The following is a 17,250-nucleotide window of genomic DNA, read 5'->3' on the forward strand; positions in this document are numbered from 1 at the left end:
GGTAACTTCCACAGCTGACATCCAAAGATGAATGTGCAAGAGCAAACCATTGTTTTGGAGAAGTCAGGCATATCCAGTTCTCCAAAGCCTTTAAAAATCCCATGTTTAAAGTTATGTAAGCAAGGGTAGGAGGATTATGTTTTGTTCCTCACAGTAATTCATGAAGCTCTTGCTAAAATGATGTGAAGTTATGGAAAATTATGTGTATTAGCTTTAAAAGGCACTTAAAAAAACCCTTCAAAATGATACTGCAAAAGCTGCTCAGTGATTGAGACATTCAGATCGGAACTTACTTGTAGTGTATTTTTCAAACTTTGGAAAGCTCTTCTTGAAACGGTGCTGCAGCTGTACAGGGGGCAGGTTTCAAAGCACAGCTTCTGGTGTCTGAAAAGCAGCTTGTTTCTCCTCTACGAACTCTTACCAGATCTAGTGCTTTCACTGCTGTCCCAAAGCCAAGAGCAGACAAGCTAACATAATCCAACACTCCTCTGTGCTGACCAGGTAACTGAAGGCCTTTTTGCCCTCACTCACCCAAATGTTTGACTGGAGCCGCCAACAGAGCATTGAGCATTGGGTGACCCTGTGCTATACATGTATAAACACCAGACACCACTGTGAAGGTTTTAAGTGGTGCTGCTTTCCCTGATTTTGCTGCGCTAAACTGTGTAACAAGCAAAGTGGAAATACCATTGGCCACGTCTTTAGACTCAGAAATAGGTCAATGTCACAGATAAATAACATCCCAAATACTTTAGAAAAATAATAAATAAATTAATCCTGTTGATTCCAATAGTTATCTCCTTGTACAAAAAGTGTGTATGCATTGGGGGTGTTGCTGGTTTAAGTATGGGTTTTTTTCATTTTAGGAAAACTGCAGTTAACACTGAAAAAAGGGTTGGAAAACCTCAGACAGATCAAAAAGCTTTATTTTATTAATAAAACCACAATTATACATAACATTCAACCACAACATTTTTTTTCTTGCTATTTAATGCATCTATTTTCACCTTGACTAAATGTAATCCTAATGTAAAACCTTTTTTTTTTAAATTACCACTTAAAATCCAAACCAAACCCAAACAAAACCAAAGCCTCACAAACATTTCATGCATATATACACGGAATGTATCACGACCTTTTGAACTGATTTCTCAATGCAGTGGCAATTATAGAGGGGCCCTAGGCAAAAGGCCTGGAATAACAGAGCAGATGCATTTCACTGTATAGAGCAGGAAGCTGAATCAGAATCACCAAAGCCCAGAGGAGGAAAGAAAGATGCCCCCAAGGGCTCTGTTCAGGCTCATGTCAAAAACCAAAGAGGTGTGGAACAACAACTTTATAAACCCATGCGTTTATCTTGCATGGCAGCAGTGACAGGGTTGCATGGAAGATAACACAACTTTGTCACTCTTCTATAGGCACAGTACTGGAATAATTCTGTCCTCCCTTAAATGTAAAATACTGTGGCTGTTTCCTGTACCTAAATACCACAAGAAAGTTTTACTCTGAAACAGAAAACTGTTTTCCCCCCTCCTCTGGCCTGCTACCACTCTGTTATCGCTTTACACATATAAATCACCAATGTGCCTTTTTACACTTACACAGCTATTTTGGGCTACCCTGGACTGTCATTAATGTATGCTAAAGCCCTTAGAAACACAGCCCTCTGAAGGAACAGCACACTCGTCTGCTTTCTCTTTATTAACACGGAGCTTGAGCAGGCTGACCAGACCCTTCCCCCTCCAAACATGGAAGAAAATAGTTTCAGTGATAATCAGTTTTGGAAGCAGAAAAAAATACCAAGGGAGGAAAGGTCAGTTATCAATAAAAGTAGGAAAAAATACAAGTATTCAATGAACTTCAAAAGTCAGGGAGGAAAAATACATCCAGCCATGCTGTACTGAGCAACTGAGTGAGCTTCTTGAGAGATAAAAAGTTGATTCTGCACATATATCAATAATGTATTTTCCAAGACAACCCAAGAACGCCCCAATTCTAGTGTAAAAAAATAACAAGGAGGTAACTGTGTTTTACCTCTAAGTCAACCAAACCACCTTCCTCTGTATCTTCTAGTATCACTTTGTCATCACAGTCCCATCTCTGGGTGAAACTACCATGTCATACAGCAAAGCAGTAGCAAAGCTCCCAGATGAACTCCTACTGCCAGTGCATTTCCAATTTAAAATATACAAGTCCAACACTTGCAGGTTTTGGTGAGTATATGCCATGACAAAGTCTTACAGTTCTGCCATGAATCAGTGTTCACACTTATCAAAGCAGACACAAAATGAGGCTTTATAAAAACAGCAATGCTATTCTTTGAAAACTGACCACCAAATGGAAAAGCAAACTAAGGAAAGATAAAATACATCAAAAGGAATACTGGCTGATATGCAAATGAAGTAACAAAGGTTATCTCAGACCTAGTCTCATTCAAAACAGTGATAATGAAAGTGTAGTTGAGGACTCCATGGATTACTGGGATTCCTTCAGCTGAAAGGGTGTAGCAAAATAGCTACAACTTTATTACAAACCACAAGCCAACATGTAATTCCAACACCACCTGAAAGACATAAAACACGATTTAAGTCATGTCAATAACCATGACGCACACAGGCTTTTGAAAAATAGCTTTGGATGCATAAAAACCTGAAACTTAAAGAGTTACAAGGTGAACAGGAACAAAAGCCCATGGCAGGGGGGTTGGAACTAGATGATCTTGAGGTCCTTTCCAAACCTAACTATTCTATGATTCTATAATTCTAAAACACCTTTTTATACACAAATGTCTCTCCTCAAGGAATGGCAGCTACCTACATGCTGGTCCTGAGACCTCTGAATATTGTCTGCAGAAAAGAGTACCAAATAACAATAGTAGGAGCTGAAGTCTGGTACATATAACCCACAGCTAAAAACATCCGCTAACAGAAAAAGTCTGAGGTGCTGAAGTCAAAGGCTTTGTCAGTAACAGAATACTTTGGTAGACCTAAATTCAGGACTTGAGAGGTAAAAAACAAACCAATTTCCTCTGAAACTAAAATCAGTTTTTTTTAACAAGTATTAAACCTGTACTCCTTTCCCCTGCCTCCCCATACAGCTATGTAGAAAAGTACTACAGAGACCTTTGCTACTGCTGTTTGAAAGGGTCAGGTCATTCCAACTGGCAGCACAGGAATTTGTATTGGTGTGGTGGAAAAAAGGGTGTGCCTTGACTGTAATGCACAGCACATCCATACTGCAGACAACATGGAACTAAGCTACACAGTATCACAGAATTCATACGTGTGCTATGCATAGCACACATGAAGAAACTACCTTTTGGGGCACTTTTAGACAATTTTGTGTTTATCACCTAGAACTCAAAGTGATCTCTTCAGTGTGATTATCAGCCAGGACAAAAAAGGAGATTTGAATGCAGACATGGGTGTGAACTTCAAATCCCTCAAAATGCTGTTCAAATAAACATCTTCCAAGGACTATGCCCCTACCCTGTACTGCAGCAGACTTCTCTTGTCCAGAAAGTATGCTGGATACAAACTGTTCTCTAGACAGCTATTAAAAATACCACAACATAAAATTCCAACAACACATTTTGGAATTCCTTCTGCAGCAGTTAGGGCTTACAAAACTAATATGAAGATTCACCAGCAGCATTTTAGCTTGACAGTAAATTTCCGCACTCTATCGTCCTGTCACTCTCTCATGTAGCATGAAGTCCGCACACTCTTCTCTCAGGAACAGGTGTGTGCAACTTGTGGCATCATTCTGATTATTAATTTGTTAAACTGCCCAAAAGAAAAGGATTTAAGTAGGCAAAAATGCAATAAAGTGTGACAGGAAAAAGGGTGGGAACAGGCACAGCAAAACGCCAAGAGAGAATGCCTAAAATCACTCTGGAGTTACACTAACACAAAACTCCAGCAACTGTAAGAAATACACATAAACGATACGGACCTATGAAGTATTTTCCCATTTTTAAATGCAACTCTACTTAATTTCAGTGGATCCTTAATATAAAAATATTTCTGATTTCAAATCTCCTCCAGGGTCAATTCCATCCAGATGCAGATAAAGCTGCTCTGACTGAGAAGAAATAAAAATTACAAAGAACCCATTTTATTGTCAGTTAAACTGACAAGATTTGAATACATAAGAAACAGCTACGAATGTTTTAAAACTCCTCCCTGTTTCAAGGGAGTCAGAAGAACTGTTATGGAAGTGCTTCCGATCTGTATGCTCTTGGTCCACACGTTAGCATCCACATGGGCTTGGGAAATGTGTGTGTTTCCAGCATGCGATCCTTACCTGTCACCCCTGTAGGAAAGGCTACCAAGCGCTCCAGCGGAGCAAGCCATTTGCCTGGAAGCACTGTAACTGGCTCAGCATAGTACCTCCAAATCAGAGAGACCATCAAGGTAGCCTAGAATTGAAATTGTTATTAGCTTGGATAAAACCACACACTGAAGTACATTTCTACCTCTACTTTGAAACAGTAAATGACAAATTCTAATTAAAGGGAACAGTTGCTTTGTTATTTTACATTTTTCTTAAGCAAGTTTAAAATATTTTTAAACTCCATATGACCTTAAAGTTACACACAATATTAAGAGCTAGCAGAGAGACACGACAATACTGCGTTCGAGAGCCTGGTTCTAATCTAACACAGACAAACACAGCACCTGTTAAATTCTGATGACTGTTTTTAGCCATAACCCTTGCTTGCCAGGAACTCAACTCACTTTAACATTACCCTAAGGACATCTCCAGGTTGATCACTGTCAACCTTATTAGCAAACAACTCTTTGGCATCAAGTCTGAATGACAAAGACAATCTGATGAGGCACAGTGGGGAAGTGTGTGGCAGCTGTCAGTGAGATTTGCATCCTAGGCAAAAACATATTTTGTTTTCAATAACAGAAGTAATATATTTGCATGTGTTGGAACCTGTCTGGGTCCAGTGCCATACAGAAGTGGGAAAAAAAAAGAAAAAATAAAACCCAAACAAACCAAAAACCCCCAAACCAAAACCTAGTGATTAAAGAGCTAAGACAAACTCCTATCACGTCATCTCAAAACCAGAAACACAGAGCTACAGTGAAACTCAAACCTCCTTCCATCCGCAACTACCAGACCTTATCAGCAACATCTCTCCACTGTATTTCAAGAAACTCTTCTAGTTTGGCATGCACTGTGGCACTGGAATGTCAAACACCTGTGTGACTAATATCAGTCAATAACTGCAGGAGAGAACTGTAACACTATTGAGGATTCAGTTTAGTTATCTGTGTTCATAATAAAGTATTTACTTACTTGTAAGATGTAGAATACAATATTTATAACCCACTTTATTTTGGCTAACTGGGCAGTTCGTGCTTTCACTGTTAAAAGAGAAAATATTACTCCATATTATTTATAACACTGAATTATACTTAGATAAAACTTGTTACTTCTTAAAATTTCACTCTCAGAATATGACACTGTTTAAAAATCTCTTTTCAAACGACTCACAGCTGTACTGAAGGTATCCTTCTGCAATAAAGTGCTTGGTCCATATCATGCTGTAGTTTCTTATTAATGTTACTATGAAAAGTTGCAAAATGGCAATATCCTAGACAGAGAAATGTTGCATGCAATCAAGAATACTATTCCCAAACAAGAGTAAGTATTCTCAAATGAGAATAATAACAGCCACTGTGGTTCTTACTTTAAGAGAGGCATAAAGTAAGTTTTTCCCTTTTAGTCAAGAGAATGCTGGCTTCAGTAGATGCACTTTTTTGCCTTGTTTCATCCAAGAACACAGGTAAGCCTATTCCTTCACTGTGAACCAATTTTGGTCAGGTTCAGGATTAAAACTTGCTGTGCTTATTTTTCTCCTGCTACAGTACTTCAGGCCAGTATAAAGAAGCCCAGTGAAGACAGCACATCTTCGAACTAAGTGGTCTGAAGTTTTCAAAAATTACATTGTTTGTTGCTAAATAAACTACTCAAAACTAATTAATTGAAATTATCAGGTAAGAATGATACTACTGAGAGCAATCCAGACTGCCAGTTATAAATACTGTTCTTTCTCCAAGCAAGGAACCTATAAACATTCAGAAGGCAGATGAACGAAGTAGTCTCCCATCCCGTTAGGGTCAGTTAGTGAGTTTGGGCAAAGACAAGAGCAAGTGTACTCTTTACCATGAGATGGTGAACTATACTGCTATAAAATCCTAGTGAAGGCAAATCACTAGAGCTTTATCATAAAGCTGCTGTATAAAATCAGTGTCACAAAGTGACAGGAAAGACCTCCTCTGGTTACTCTATAGATCAATGTTTTCTCTCTAGCATTTTGTAGCACAGTAACCAAATAGACCCAACCAAGCAATACACCATTTTGTATGAATAGACGCAGCAGAGGACTCCCTTGTCTTATTCAAAATGTGATTCAGTGACAAGCATCATGGAGAAAGAGTAAAGAATTGCACACTGAAGCGCAGGAAAATTCCTTTAAGAAAAGTGGTGAGGCACAGGTTGCCCAGAGAAGCTGTGGCTGCCCCATCCCTGGCAGTGTTCAAGGTCAGGTTTGACGAGGTTTTGAGCAACCTAGCCTAGTGGAAAGTGACCCTGGCCATGACAGGGGGTTGAAACTAAGTGATTTTTAAGTTCCTTTCAAACCCAAACCATCCTGTGATATGAGTCTAAATTACTCTGTTACAGAATGTAAGGGGAATATGCAGAATTATGCACAACTGAAAGACATAAGCAAGGTCTCCAAAAAGAAGGAAGGAAGGAAGGAAGAGAGGGAGGGAGGAAGGGAGGAACACTGGAAATGGCTAAAAGGAGCAGAAAAAAAAAGTTGAAGACATATTTAAAATTGAAAACACTTGACAAAATGCTTTTCACAAACTAGAAGTAAACATTGCAACTCTACCATGAGTTTTAAGCTTGTCAGTCATTTTGTTAATCCTTCTTTCCAGACGGGCATATCTAGCAAACTCATCCATCATACTAATGGTTGACAGTTCTTGCTTCATGTTCTGAATTTCAGCTCTCATTTGGGATTCCTGCTCTGCATCCTTTTGTAACAATCTGGATATCTAAAAGGTAAAGAAATAGTATCAGTTATCCACCCAGAGTTCCACTTATTTCCTTCAACATATGTGAAGTATTATCTTTTGCTTACATGCTCAACAGCCTCCCATTAAAAAAAAAAAAAGGTCATTTCATCAAGACATGGGAAAACCTTGTCTTAATGTCACAATGTATTCTAAAAGCCAAGGAAGCTTTACTCTCTGGTTCTGACAAAACCAAACCAAAAAGGGTTTTACCATCCCTGTAGCGCAGTGATTTTCAACTCTTCTACTTATGGCTAACTGCCTTTTCCTTCTTGATTTCTGCTTTCATCTCATTTCCTCACTCTAGATGCTGCTGCCTCGATACCTCTCAGATCCTGCTGTCACTACATCCTAGACTAGAGGGAGGGTTGCCCTCCCTCCCCTGCAATTCCCATCAGGCACTGCTTGGATGAACAGCACCAGACACGTGCAGGAGAGGAAGAGACAGAAAAGTGCTCCTTTTCAGCACTACCCTTTTCAGCTCTAGCAATGCCCCTTACTCATTCTTTATTCCCATTTCCAGCTCCAGCAGCCTCAGGAAGGGTCCAAACAGCCCAGTTTTAGACCTCTCTATTAATGCATAGCTCACAAATTGGGAATCTCTCCTCCAGGTTACAGATTGTCTAGTCTGAGCTGTTAGAAACACACAAACTGCCACACTGGCTGAGAGTTGGGATCCACCCACTGCAGTATCTCATCACTGCCTCAAAACCGGAAACATAAATTTGCATTACTTTCCTTATGTTTTATTTGTGTGTTTAAGAGGTCTTTTTTACAACTTATTACTATTTTCTTGGTTAAAATGATTTCCTGCTGACAGAAATGTAAAAAGGTAATCTCATTTTGTGTTAGCCAGCATTTTCACATCTTTTATTTTTCTACTTCCTTTTCATGAGGTACCACCTGCCTGTCAGGTCATAAAACTCCTTTTACCTTAGAAATGAAGGTACAAAGGACTTAAAATCTTTTTCTTGCTGTCCCTTAGTAAATCTTTCTAGTTTTCCTCAAGAAAAGTTCTTCCCTGTGAGGGTGGTGAGGCACCGGAATGGGTTGCCTAAAGAAGTTGTGGCTGCCCCATCCTTGGCAGGGTTCAAGGCCAGGTTAGATGGGGCTTCAAGCAAGCTGCTCTAGTGGAAGGTGTCTCTGCCTGTGGCAGGGGGGTTGGAGCTGGATGATCATTAAGGTCCCTTCCAATCCAAACCATTCCATGATTCTAGTAAGACGTGCAAGTTTTCCACCACAAATTATGTTCTCAGTACTGCAATGAGAACATGACATTGGTTTCTATCATGACAACAGCAGAAAGTTGATCAGAGACTTGCCTTCTTTAGCAACACCAAGTTCAGTTTCCACATTGGTAAGAGTAATTTATGTTTTAGAGGATTTCTGTCCATTGTTGACCAGTGTGCACCAATCTGTACTCTAGTGAAGTTGTGTACAGGAAAGAGCAGAATGGTTGGTGCTTGCTCATGCATTGGTTTATCTGCCAGTCACAGAATCCATTGGTCCATAATGCCATTATCCACACTTCCACAGAAATGCTTAAGATCAGAGCAAGAGGCTCTGATTCATGACTGTGACTCAAAGTTTTCTCCTGTGATGTCTAATTCCTTAATCCCTATACTCACCCATCTCCCTTCTCAACACAAAGATGTCCATCTGTTGGAAACACGGGAGACTGAGCTTTGCTGTCCTTTAAGTCCCATGACATGCCCCAAGAGCTATAGCTCCAGGAGTATCCTTTAAAACACTGATAACTCATCACCTAAGAGACTCACTTCAAAGACCTGCTTAACTGGGGCTACTGAAGTGTCCCATGACCACGCTGATGGGCTTCACCACCTCCAACTCTTCCCAGCATCATTCCCTCCACCTTCTCCTCTCCCTAGGGGAGGAGCAGGACCAAGCCGAGCTGCACACAGCAAGAACGCGATACGGTACCGCCGAGCACTGGGAACCCTCCGCAGCTCCTCGCCACCTCCCACTTTACCTCAGCCCTCAAGTGGGTGTGACACCATGACTAAACACCGGGCACTTCGTAAAGCCCTGAGACCCGCGACCTCACACCCACCCCACCCCATTCCATCCACCTGCGCAACCGGTGCCCCCCACCCGCCGCTCAAAGGCGAGTGCCAGCTCACAGCCCCGCTACCAGAGTAGAGGGGAGAGAAGAGGTAGGCGCTTTTCTCAGCCCCCATTTAGTAACGTCCGCCGGGGCGGGGCAATGACGTCACTTACGATGGAGGAGCAAGAGGGCAGGAGGATCTTGAATGCGTTGCAGACGAAAACGGAGCTCAGCACCAGCAGCCAGGCGCCGCTCTCCGCCATGCCGCCCGCCTCCCCACAGGGCGGGCACGCTCCCTGCCCTTCCTTCCCCCCACCGCTAATGCGCCGCTCGGACGAACGCCGCCGCTCACATGGGATGGCAGCGGGCCCCTGCGTGAGGGGAAACTGGGACAGGGCGATCACGTGACGGGGCATAACCAATCAGGAGACCGCCTACCCTCTCTCCCCCCTTTTCCGGCGGGGCGGGTGCTAGGTGAGAGCCGGGGAGGGGGCGTGGCCTGGGAGCGTCCCCCGCCGTCGCCCCCCCGCCCAATCCGGCTGGATCCTGTTGCGGTGCCGCTGGCGCTGCTGGGATGGATGGGGGGTGGGGGGGCGGTTTCCCTGCGCAGCGAGCCTGTCTCGCAGGCAGCCGCTCAGCCGTAAGGCACACAGTGCGCGCAGCAGCCGGGCACCAGCAGCAGTAGCCGCCGCCGCAGCTCCGGGGGTCGCGGCCGGGAGCCGCTGCCTCGCAGCCTCGCCGCCATGCCGAAGAGAAAGGTGAAACGAGTGGAACCGACGACGGGGAAAAAGCGCTGCCCAAGGCGGCACCGCGCCACAGGGGCCGGGCTGGTGTGGGGTGTATGTGTATGTGTGAAGGGGTAGGAGGACGGCGGTCTGGCAGCGCGGGGACGGGGTCCGGAGAGAAACGGGCGCTCCGCGGTCACCGGCGCGGGGGCCACCAGCGCTCGCTGTCTGTGGCCGTCGCCTTCCTTTGCCCCCCTGCCGGGGGCCCGCTGGGGGTGGCTCGGCGGCGGCGGCGGCGCGTAGAAGGTTCGGCAGGGACTCGCCGGCCGCCTCTCCGCTCAGGGACTCGAACTCTGAAAGCGGCGGGAAGGGGCGGGCGAGCGGCGGCGTCACGCGCCGGGCCGCCCTCCCTCCCTCCTGCCCCGCCTTACTCGTGGTGTTTGTGTTGGCAGGTGGCGGCGGCGGACGGGGAGGCCCCCGAGGAGGTAGGTGTAGCGGTGGTGGCGGGACGGAGCAGGCCAGGGCCGCTGCCGCCCAGCACTCTGCTTATGGAGTTTCTCTTCTCTTTCTTCCCGGTTCATAGCCGAAGAGGCGATCGGCGCGGCTATCTTCTGTGAGTACGGGAGCGGGGTGTGCGCGCTTTCCTGTACCGGAAAGGGGATTACTGAGAGGTGAATCTCGACCTTATTTATGCTTTCTTCGCAGAAACCTGCTCCTGCCAAAGCAGAGCCGAAACCAAAAAAGCTGGCGGCCAAGGTGAGAGTGGCAGGGGAGAAGGAGAGGAGGTGGTTGAGTTCTTGTGCAAGTGCCCAGTGGCATCCAATTTCGTGGTGGCGCTGCACAGTGTCCCAGAGTGTCTTCGCATGTTACTTGTGTGAACGCTCACTTCTCTGAAACATCGTTTTTCAGGTGCTTCTGCAAGTATCCACTGGTACTGTTCACGTAGATCTTGCTAAGCACTCACAGTAGTGCATAGAAATATGGACACCAATTCCTGGGTGGTAATTTAGTACTGAGTAGAACTACTGGAGCATCAAAGCAACTGTACATAGGATTGTATTTCATTACTGGAACAAAAGGGGGTAAAATACACGTAAAATTTAAGGCAGTGTGTTAGGACAGGAAAAAATACTTGAATTATTTAGGTAGCTACTTAGGTTTCACTCATGTAGTCTAGCTTTCAGATATTTGTGTGCATAAACAAGGGTGGGATAGCATGATCTTTTCCAACATAGCGTTCACACTGCTAATAACAGGTGCAAAGTACTTTGTTTTGTGGGAGAAATAAAAGAAGCTGTATGTCTGTTGGCTTTTCGGTATATGTGGTTTGAAGTGTTCCTTTGCAAGTATAAGCTTTTCTTCTTAATGTATGGATGAAGATAATTTCAAATACACTAACACAGAACTCTGGAGGCTTTTTGATGTTCTCATTAATTGTACTGAACAGTTACTTCTCAGTAATGCACCTTTATTCCAGTAGTTTGAATATCAGTGAATTCCTATTTTCAAAGTTGTAAGCCTAAAGAATTGGGGGAAGTTTCCCAATTTTGCTTCAGTTCTGATTCTCTTTTTTTTCAGTGTCTTTTGTGTGGTGCATCTAATTCTTAATGCTGCTGGTTGGTGCTGACTGATATGCATGGTATGGCTTCCTGCATGTAACTACTTTACTTGTAGAAAGAAATATTTCTACAGTTCGTAGCAGGGAGCATACTCATGCAAACAAAGTACATCACAAGCAGTTGTCAGAATATCAAGTAGAACACGTTGCATGAGGCCCCCTTGGAATGCTGCTGTAATGTGAATATGTCAACAATCTTTTTTTTTTTCCTCTTTTTTTTTAACTGCTGTTGTCATTGGCAATTTAAATAGATGTGTAACTTGTTTTACGTGTGATCCTCTGTTCTAGAACTTGTGCTGTCACTTAACTCTTGCTGTTTGGAAACTTTATTATTGTTAATGTAAGAATCTTTGTACTTTTCAGTCTCTGTAGTTTACTTCTCTAGCTTCAATACTTTCTTATTTTAGCTATCTCTGGACTTTTCTTTAAATGGTTGCAGAAATATTTCTCTTACCAGCAAAATGACAGATTTTTAAGTTTTAAATTATATTTTTTCTGTATTTGATCCATAGAAAGATATTTCTTTATATCAACTTTATAACTTTTAAAAACTTCCCTGACAGTATTTTTCTGGTTGAAGACGTTTGCTCATACAGAGTTACTTGGTGAGTTTAAAAAAAAATAAATAGCAGGGGAGAAAAATATATTTTGACAATCAAACTACAGAAGTCATGTTATGAAACTGTCTGTTACCTCAATATTTAAGACTGAGTGTAGCCTTTAGCTTTTTCATTGTTTTCTTTTTTCCATTAGCTTGTTACAACTGCGTTCACTGTGCTCTTTGATTTCAGAAACTATCTTTGCTAAAAATAGGAGCAAAGTATTTAAAAAATTTTGTGAATATTGACAATTTAGTTACCTGAATAAGATGCTTCAGCATTCACTGTTACCACTTTTCCATCTCTTGTGTATGTAATGTAACTTACTGCATGTTTGTATCCAGTGGTGTAAAAACACTTAGAACTTTTGTTCAGTAGTTGCAATTCATTGGCAAAACCGTATTTTTATAAAGACAGAATTTTACATGAGCATTCATGTGTATTCAGATAGCTATTAGAAAGTTGCATGTGTGAAGTAAGAAAGTTGTATGGGTCTTGTAGGGAAGAATGCTTGGAGTGAAGATAGGACAGAATGCTTCTGACCAAATGGTTTCTAATCCGAGATACATGTCTACATTACTTTAAATATGCAAAAATAAGAACGCTATTTCTTGGAATGAATTTTAGGTCAGAGGCAACAAATTAGGACATAATTTGGAGAAAATACTTGTGAAATGCACACAGGATTTTTAATGAGATCTTCTGCTTAGAGGTTATGTTCTATTGCCATTTACTCACATTGTACCTTCCAGAAAAAGTGTTACAGTTCGTAATTTCTTGAAAAATTTTGCTGTAGAGAATGTCTGGGATGATGTATTATGTGTTTATATGAAAGTAGCTCTTGAATAAATACTTTACCTACTCATTTAACAAGTCATGTGGGTACAGAGGATGTGACTGAAACAGTGATAAAGGAGCACTGGAAATGATACTTCTAGGTGATGCATTTGTTTAGGTTAGATTATGGAAATTGCCCTGTTGATATCAGAGGGAAAAAGAGTGTTTGAAGTGCTTTGTATTTACACAGCAGAAGGACCACACTGTTACTTTTTATGTGCCACAAGGCTAAATCATATATATTGCAAATGTGTCTAGCTGCTAGAATCTAATCATCTTCTTACCCTAGTTTGATTCTCTAATTTTATGTCTGGAACTGTGATTGTTGGTCTCTATATAGTTTGAAAAACTTTTTTGACAGTTGAATTATATATTCACTCATTGGTTGTTGGTAGCAGCTCCCTCTGATTAGCAAGTCGATCTTGGTTTTGTGTGGGTTTTAGGAACTTAGGTACTGGAAATTTATTTCATTGCAGGATAAATCTGAGGACAAGAAGGTTCAAACAAAGGGGAAAAAGGGGCCTAAAGGAAAACAGACAGAAGAGACAAACCAAGAACAGACAAAGGACAACTTGCCTGCAGAAAATGGAGAAGCTAAAACTGAGGAGGTAAAGTTGACTGTATTTGCTGCAAAGCAGCTGGATAACTTCCTGTACTGGTTTATCCAAATATCTATCAGAAACATACACAGTTCTCAGAATCTATTTCTGAAAAACAAACAAACAAAAAAACAAAACAAAAAAAAACCTACCAAAAAAAACACAAGAAAAGAAAGTAGGCTATTGAAATGTTAGTAGGTACACCTGGAAAATTCTAGTTGCCCCCCAGAAAGTTGTTGTAATGTGGTAACAGTCCCCGAAATAGAGAAAAAAGGTGAGAAATTTGCCATGGGATAGTGTCCCTCTGAGAGGAGCTGGTTTCCCTGCAGGAAGGTATTGCCAAAATGATACATTCAGGATGTACAGAGAGTATACTGCTGTGTTCATGTGTGTTGTCTGTCTTCATAGAGTTTGGTTTGGGTTGTAGTCTGCCTTTGCTGTTACCAGACAACAGGTTCATTCTTGATACAAAAGTTTTTTTCACAAATGCAGTGTTAATTTTCTTGGGACTGGAAGGATTTTTCATTGAAAAGCCAAAGTTTAAATTATTTAATCAAAGTTAAAGTAACATTTATAGGAGTCCTAGATCAGCCACTGCTGGTAGAAGGGATAGGTGTGTGCAGGGGTGGAAGAGTACAAGAAGCAGTAATAGTTGTTGCTGAAAAAATGAACATGCTAAATCAGTCTTGGCTGTAATACTGTGCTAAAATGGCTGTGTTGCTGAAGTTTTTGGAATCACTGATCAGGTAATTTAAAGCATCCTCCACACTGTATTTTTTTCTCTGGAATGTAGACGTTTAATTTCGTTTTAAATGTAGGACAAGATCTGTAGGGAGAAGCAGTACCTCCTACTAGGACAGCTGTTAACAGCTGGATGAAACAAGTTTTCATGTGGCAATAAGCCTAGAATAAGTCTCATGTTTCTGCAATACTGAATGCCTCACTCAATGAGTTCAGTGGAGTTTGCTGGTCAGATAGTCAGATGATTTTTATTTATTTATTTTTTTTATGTAAAGGTGTGATTTGTGCTTCCTGTCTGTTTGTTGCACTGGGAAGTAATTTTTTTTTTTAAGAAAGAAAAAGTATCTGAATTCTGTCTTACCAGTGCACAGATCAATCTTCAAGTTGAGGAAAAGAGTATTTGCTGTAGGTGGTGTGGCTTGGTGAAGAAGGTACAGGATGGTACTTGAGCATACAAGACACTTACTTTGGGGTAACAGTTTTTCATTTGCAAGCTTCCAGTGTGATCTTTGTGAAAAAGTTGTGCTGTAGCTATGAATTCTGTAGTTGCCTTACCCTTCTGCACAGTTCTGGCTCTGTATTACTATAATGTAATTTGGTCTTATAATTTGTGCATGTAGTGTTTCAGCAATACCACTGACTGTTAAATTTGTCAGTATTTCTCAACTGGAGTCCATTTAGTACACTCGTGCAGAGATTATGTAAATTTGAAAGGAGTGGATGATGGCTTCTGGAGCACATCTTCCTGCTGGTCTCATATTGGTCATGCCAGCCAAAACTGCCAATTTAATACAATATTGAAGTCTATAAGAGACAGGAGTGTAGCCTGTCCTGTTGGACATTACTGTTTTCAGTTGAGACAGAGGTGTCAGAGATGCCACAGTTGATACATGCCGGCTGATGAAAGTCCCTTGAGGGCTTCTGGTGACATTCACTGAGACCTAGCCCTGCAAATGGAAATGGTTTCCGTACTTCATCCTTCAGAAGCTTCCCCCAGGTGGCAGTAAAGGCTGAGCGGGTGTTGGGGTTCCTGTTTGGGTGCTACAGTGATTTATTCTGCTGGTGGTGCTGCAAAGCTTTGGAATAATTCATTATCATTTTTATGTTAATAGATATGCCACATTCATTTTCTTAATCTACATTGCAAATGCAATGAGTTTTCTGATCTAAATGGAGTTTGCAGTTTCAGTCAGTTAAGATGGTATAAATTTGCTCTGAAGCTGAGATATACAGCATATAGAATTTCAAAAATAGTATAGCTCTGCTGCTGCCATTCAGTTTCACTGAATGTATTTCTACAAAATTATGTTTAATACAGTACTGTGTTTCTAAGTCTCACTAAGTTACCGCAGAACTTTGAGAAGACATTAACAGTGCTGCACTGAAGTTTAAATGCATTAAGTGTACCTGTAGTGTCTTTCCTAAACACTCTATATGCAGGAATTTTAGCTTGGTAGGTTAAAAAGCCCCATCTTCATGTCATAAAGGCAGTAATGGGATTTTTTCTTTCAAAAAAAATTGAAAGTCCTTTGCAGTGTGTATTAAGTAGTAACGGTAGCAACACTCTGAAATTCAGCCTGATGCATCTGAGGAGACAGAAGTTTTTTCAAAACAGCTTGTTTTCAATCGGTCATTATCCAAGAGAAATAAGCAGATTGTCACAGCATGTGGTCTGTAGAACCAAGTCATGGTTGTTCTGCTTGTCAGGTTAGCGAACCTGTGCATTAAAAATACTACAAGTGTTCTGTTTCTTTGTCTTCTTTTCAGACCCCAGCATCTGACGCAGCAGCAGAGAAAGAAGCAAAGGCCGAGTAACATCTGGTGCCAGGTCTTTAATTGGTGGTCCTTATACCTTTCTTCTTGTACAATTCAGAGGAATATTTTTATCAACTATTTTGTAAATGCAAGTTTTTTAGTAGTTCTAGAAAACATGTTTTTAAAAAGGAGAGAATCCCAACTCAGTCCATTTTTTTACATATTTAGATAAGTGTAAATGCTTTTTTTAAGTGGTAAAGTCATGTACTGGTTGTCTGTTTTCTATGAAACCAGAAATAAATGGGATGTTACATTAAGGAGAGGGCTTTGAAGCCTCAATTGGGCTTTATGTTCCATAGACTGAGAGGGACAGTTTGTCTATCCTATTAAATGAAGCATAACATGGATCAGACTTTGGAATTCATAACGGTATGTTGAGAATGTCTTAGCATTTTAGTTACTTATCTTTATCTATGGTTGTACCATCAGTAGAATTGCTTATCTAATGAAACTGCTCCCTAGTGTTGGATTTCTCGCTGAGTGATATATGTCTGTGACAAAGTTATTTTTGGTAGTTGCAGCTTTATTTTTTCCAACAACTTTGTAGCTGTGATGAGAAAAATTGGAAACTCGTATTATATCTTTAAATACTAAGTAAAAGTTGCTGCTTGGCAGACATGTTATGTCAGTATTCGAGATACTGGAACTTCATATCCAGTTTTAAAGAACATCTTGCCTACAAAGATAAATTGAAGAATATGTGAAGTAGTCCTTGGATTAAAAAAAATCCCCAACAAAGAGAATTACGGTTTTTAGATTTAAAAAACTATGTGAATAAAAACAATTGTGAAACTGTTCAGTGTGTCTGTGATCACCAAACAAAAGTCAAATAAATCTTGATTATGAAAGGATGTTTCCGTAGCCCTTGCGTTGACTATGACAATTCCCAGTCTAAGTGGTGTAGTTTTTGATTTTTAGCTGTGTTCTTAACTATTGCTAAAAATGTACTTTTTCAAGAGGCAGGGGAGGGAGTAGCAAGTAGGAAACCGTAGTTGGAGGCTTAGTGCTGCTTCTGTTACCTAAAAAAATACAATAATTAGAACACAACAGCTGTTACCTGCTATGTAAGGCCACAGGTTGGGAAAGCATTGTTTCAAATGTAACTAATTCATGTGGTAACAAAACTGGCCTGATTCTTTCTTGCTGTATTTGAA

General features: G+C 41.2%; 2 protein-coding genes across 2 annotated transcripts; one reads left to right on the forward strand and one right to left on the reverse strand.

The window, feature by feature from the left end:
* Positions 1–908: 908 nt before the first annotated feature.
* On the reverse strand, positions 909–9,567 carry GET1 (guided entry of tail-anchored proteins factor 1). Its single transcript, XM_005151687.3, has 5 exons — positions 9,336–9,567; positions 6,914–7,079; positions 5,311–5,378; positions 4,306–4,420; positions 909–2,563 (listed from the first exon to the last, which is right to left on the reverse strand). Exons 1-5 carry the CDS (start codon positions 9,423–9,425, stop codon positions 2,490–2,492), a joined length of 513 nt encoding a protein of 170 aa, XP_005151744.3. The 5' UTR covers positions 9,426–9,567; the 3' UTR covers positions 909–2,489.
* A 110-nt stretch (positions 9,568–9,677) lies between these two features.
* On the forward strand, positions 9,678–16,947 carry HMGN1 (high mobility group nucleosome binding domain 1). The gene is made up of 6 exons (XM_034071035.1): positions 9,678–9,920; positions 10,340–10,372; positions 10,471–10,500; positions 10,593–10,643; positions 13,418–13,549; positions 16,049–16,947. Exons 1-6 carry the CDS (start codon positions 9,906–9,908, stop codon positions 16,094–16,096), a joined length of 309 nt encoding a protein of 102 aa, XP_033926926.1. The 5' UTR covers positions 9,678–9,905; the 3' UTR covers positions 16,097–16,947.
* Positions 16,948–17,250: the final 303 nt, after the last annotated feature.

The sequence above is a fragment of the Melopsittacus undulatus genome, chromosome 2 (genome assembly GCF_012275295.1).
Source record: "Melopsittacus undulatus isolate bMelUnd1 chromosome 2, bMelUnd1.mat.Z, whole genome shotgun sequence".
NCBI lineage: Eukaryota > Metazoa > Chordata > Aves > Psittaciformes > Psittaculidae > Melopsittacus > Melopsittacus undulatus.

What these genes read in the sequence shown, in the direction of transcription:
- HMGN1 (XM_034071035.1), top strand. An exon ending in ACGGGGAGGCCCCCGAGGAG is followed by an intron (nt 10,373 to 10,470) that starts GTAGGTGTAGCG and finishes CCCGGTTCATAG; the next exon opens with CCGAAGAGGCGATCGGCGCG. An exon ending in CAAAAAAGCTGGCGGCCAAG is followed by an intron (nt 10,644 to 13,417) that starts GTGAGAGTGGCA and finishes ATTTCATTGCAG; the next exon opens with GATAAATCTGAGGACAAGAA.
- GET1 (XM_005151687.3), bottom strand. Translation starts at nt 9,425, where the DNA reads ATGGCGGAGAGCGGCGCCTGGCTGCTGGTGCTGAGCTCCGTTTTCGTC. An exon ending in TGACAAGCTTAAAACTCATG is followed by an intron (nt 5,379 to 6,913) that starts GTAGAGTTGCAA and finishes CTCTTTTAACAG; the next exon opens with TGAAAGCACGAACTGCCCAG. An exon ending in CTTTCCTACAGGGGTGACAG is followed by an intron (nt 2,564 to 4,305) that starts GTAAGGATCGCA and finishes TATGTCTTTCAG; the next exon opens with GTGGTGTTGGAATTACATGT.